General features: G+C 39.1%; 1 protein-coding gene across 1 annotated transcript; it reads left to right on the plus strand.

Moving 5' to 3' along the window:
• The first annotated feature begins 421 nt into the window (after nucleotides 1-421).
• Nucleotides 422-2,526, plus strand: LOC128543309 (myeloid-associated differentiation marker-like protein 2). Its single transcript, XM_053513693.1, has one exon. It carries the CDS (start codon nucleotides 941-943, stop codon nucleotides 1,853-1,855), a length of 915 nt encoding a protein of 304 aa, XP_053369668.1. The 5' UTR covers nucleotides 422-940; the 3' UTR covers nucleotides 1,856-2,526.
• Nucleotides 2,527-4,200: the final 1,674 nt, after the last annotated feature.

Consider the following 4,200-nt stretch of genomic DNA (forward strand, 5'->3'; position numbering starts at 1 on the left):
AAATGAAATATCTAACTATACGCTATTTTGGGCGTATCAACAGCCACCTGTTCGGACTTGAGATTATCCGCAGACAGTTGTGTCAAAGGGTACCGAGTGCAACCACATAACTTCCCATATCTTTACATCCTGATCATTTGTGGAGACTACCAGTGCTATTTATAGATGAACTCTGGTCATTTCCCCCCCCAACAATGTCGGGGTCAGGTGCCTGTTGCCCTCATCCTGCTGTCCAGACACACATACCGACCCTCAGGCATCCACACCCTGCCGCACCCCAGCTTAAATAACTTTCTCCTGCCTTCTATGTATCTTCAGTTTCGGTGCTGTCCAGCACGTGGCCACTTGGGTACGGAGTTATACAGCTTAGTATGGCTCGTCTTGTTTCTTTTGCGCTGTTGTCGGACGAAGACACGCTTCTCCTGAGGTTATCCGTATGCTGATTTACCAGAGATTTAGAAAATCATGAAATGTATGGAAGAGAAGAGACTATTGAAACCAGCTCCCTACAGACCTTATACCCTCTGAAGCAATTCCGGGTGGTAAATATTCCATATGCTTCTGCATGGTTTAAACTGAGCCGGTCGGACTGTATGTAGTGGACTGTGATGTAGACTAAGGTCTGAATCAGCTACGGTTAAAGGGTACACCGCTCAGCCGTCCGTTTCGAAGGATTTTGTTTGTGACATTTTGTGTTCCAAAAATAAAGACGGAAGTACTTTAAATGCCCGTAAGGAAGAACTAGAACGTCGAACCACCCTAAGGGTGCAAGTTTTACAGAAACGCCCACTGACGGCAACGGACGACAGGAAGCCAGGGGTCACCATCACTGTAAGTGCTCACCATCACCTGGACAACCTGACATAAGTTGTATGTAGTGGTCTAAAACAATCAAAGTCACAGCAGTCCAAGTCGTAGCTGAGGAAAGCATAACTCCAGTATGACCCCCCAGGGTGGCCATTATTTAAACAAGACAGCTGTGCTTTCCCCTCTCGGCGCTGTCCATTTGACAGAGCTTGTTCTCGGCTGTACCGTGATCTCTTTAGTGGTCCACGGTGCAGGATACAGTGCTGTCTACGGGATTTTCTGCATGGCAGCGTGGTGCACTTGTTTTGCCTCCTCGGCAGCCATCTTCGCTCTGGATGTGACGCGTCTACACTCATGTCTTCCTGTGTCCTGGGAGAACCTGACTGTGACCCTGGCTGCACTGTCTGCTCTGCTCTACTTCACAGCTTCTATCGTCTACCCAGTTTACTTTTTACGCAATGAGTGCCCGTATAATGATTGTGAGGTAAGAAATTTCCGGATAGCTGTAACTGTGTGTTCCTGGGCAGCGTTTGTGGCGTACATCACTGAAGTTTCCTTGTCCCGAGCCAAACCAACCCGAGCAGCCAGCTACATGTCCACTCCATCTGGCCTCCTAAAGGTGGTGCAGGCTTACGTCGGATGTGTCATTTTCATCACTCTTGCTAATGGGACTGAGTTTTGGCGTCACCCGGCGACTGTGTACTGCGTGGCAGTGTTTGTGTTCTGTTTTGCTGTGACGGTGCTGGTGGTGGCACTGAGAGTCCTCGGACGTACAACTTTCCTGAGTCTGCCTCTCGACCGGTTTGTAGTACTCTACACGTTTGCTGCAGTGCTGTTGTATGTGAGTGCTGCTGTGACCTGGCCTGTGTTCTGCTTCGACAGGAAATACGGCTCACCGCTCAGACCTCAGGGTTGTCCTGGGGGAAGGTGTGCATGGGACAGCCAGCTTGTTGTGAGCGTGTTCTGCTTTCTCAACCTGGCTTTTTATATAGCAGATCTCTGCTGTTCCCAGAAAGCACGATTTGTGACCCGGCAGCCACGTGTGTGACACCTACGCCGTATGCACGCTCTATACCTTCATGTTTGTTCCCGGATCTGAGACTGGGCCTTAAATCAATAAGGCATGAGTGCTTATAATGCTTATGAACTGTTCTACTGTTTCCACTGCAAAATGAACTCCTCATTCAGGCAGGACAAGGACCACTTTTAGAGCGTTGATCATTAAATCTAAAAACTTTAGGTTAGCAAATGCTTGCTTAAAGACATATTTAGGTTAAAAAAAAAAATCAATTTTAAACATCTTTCCACTTCTACCTTTCACTTCCGTAAATCAATCAGCTAAGAGATGTTTGATATCTGATACTTGCTTAATGGATGTCCATGTTTAAGCTACATCATTACATTTTAAATAGAAAATCTATAAATAGAAGTGATTCCTGTTATAGAATTAGGAATAGAAGTTGAAATTACTTTAGCATCAAACATGATCCTGTAAGAAACTGCCACTGGAGCGACAGATACTTCTCCCGGGGTGGGGAGTCTTCATCGCCCGATGTGCTCGATGCATTGACTCTTACCCCCATGACATATTATCTGGTTGTTTAAAATGGTGCCTTCACAATGTTACAGCACCAGATTGCCAAAAAAGCCTTTATAGATCACAGTAAGTCTTGGGGAAGGAATAAAGAAAAATATTGTTTCACTGAGCTGTTTCTATTTATTATGTAACAGTCTGGATTACAGTTGTGGTTCTCAAAATGAGGTCCGGAATTTCCAGCCCTCGATGAAGCATGGCCTGTGATTTTATAATTATATTATATATTAAACTTGTGTTGTGTGTGGAAAGTTCAGGAATTAAAACCTTCAATAAATAGCCAATATATTGTATACACATCCAAACATTTTAATATTTTAATTAAGATTACTATTTCTTAAAATATTTTTGGAACTGCTTTGAATTAATTTTTTTTTTTTTTTGTTTGATTTTTTTGTTGCTTGTTTTTGTTTGCCTTTCTTGTATATGTGCCTTTGTTTTTTTGTTTTTATGTAGTCAAATGTTTTAAAAAAATGACAATAGACAATACAAAAATGTTTTGTTAAAAGCAATAGATTGATTGATAAAGTATTAATATCAATAGAAAATTATGATGCTACAGCAGCGAGTTCACAAGTTATACAAAACAGAGTTTAACAAAGTTTAACAGCCATAATTCACATTCAATGGATAAAACATAAAATTACATTTTGTAATTTACAAAACAAAATACCTAAGGGAAGTATGACGCACTTACAATAGTGAAGTAAGATGTTTTTAATGTTTTTCTTTTAACAATGCTTTTTAATTTTTTTTTTTTTACAGTAGTCAAGTTTTACTTTTTGATTTTTATGTAGTAGAAAAGTATTAATTTTTTACACTTATTGTTTACTTTTAGTTTTTTTTATACAATAAAAAAGTGAGTTTTTTTTGTTAGTTTTTTCTATAAAACAGTTTTTTATTATGATTTTTAATTTTTTATTACCCAATAGAAATGTTTTACATAAAAAAAAATTACTATAGCAATGCATACATTTTTGCTTGTTTTACAATAAGTAAAGTTTTACAAAAAGGTTATTTACAATAAAAATATTTAAAACTTTTTTATACAATAGACAAGTTTGGAAAAAAAAGTATTTTTTAATAGTAGACAAGTTTTGTTTTTTGTTGTTTTTATCATCGACTAGATTTACAAAAAATAAATTCATAATAAAAAAAAGTTTTTTACACAATAGATAATTTTTATAGTTTTTTTAATAGAGAAGTTTTACTTTTTGTAAACTTTTTTGTTTTTAATGCAACAGTAAAGTTTTATTCATTACATGATTTCTCTTCAGGACACAATTGTTAGCATCTAAATTCAACAAATCTTCTGCATTATTTACAATAAATGCTTTTAATATTGGGACTACATTATTAAATACGTGTAAATCTGAGTTAATGTGCTGCACAGACTATTAGACGTGACCCAGTTCTACTAGTAATATTATCGAAAGTGTTGATCCGTCTCTTTCTTTATGACCTGAAATAAACTGAACTGCACACACTCCATTACACACACTTACACTTAAACAAGCACCTTTAGTCCTGTAGCACAAAGCCAACTGTAGCATGAGTGCTGTAATCCTCTTCATAGTCCCGAGGGTCTTCTCCTTCCTCAGGCAGCTGGTTAGTCTCTCTCTCTCTCTCTCTCTCTCTTTCTCTCTGTCAGCATGTTCTGCTCTCCTGGATGACACGGTGACCAATCCAGCCAGCTCAGCATCACGCCATTAGGATCGGCAGATTTTTCACTCAACTTTTCATTTTCTCCAGCCAGTGCTCTAGCGTTCTCTATCAATCACGCGCTCTCTTATATCTCA

This window comes from Clarias gariepinus, chromosome 15 (assembly GCF_024256425.1).
Source record: "Clarias gariepinus isolate MV-2021 ecotype Netherlands chromosome 15, CGAR_prim_01v2, whole genome shotgun sequence".
NCBI classification, from domain to species: domain Eukaryota; kingdom Metazoa; phylum Chordata; class Actinopteri; order Siluriformes; family Clariidae; genus Clarias; species Clarias gariepinus.

Bases quoted from the DNA above. Each gene is read 5' to 3' on its own strand.
- LOC128543309 (XM_053513693.1), top strand. From the start codon at position 941: ATGACCCCCCAGGGTGGCCATTATTTAAACAAGACAGCTGTGCTTTCC.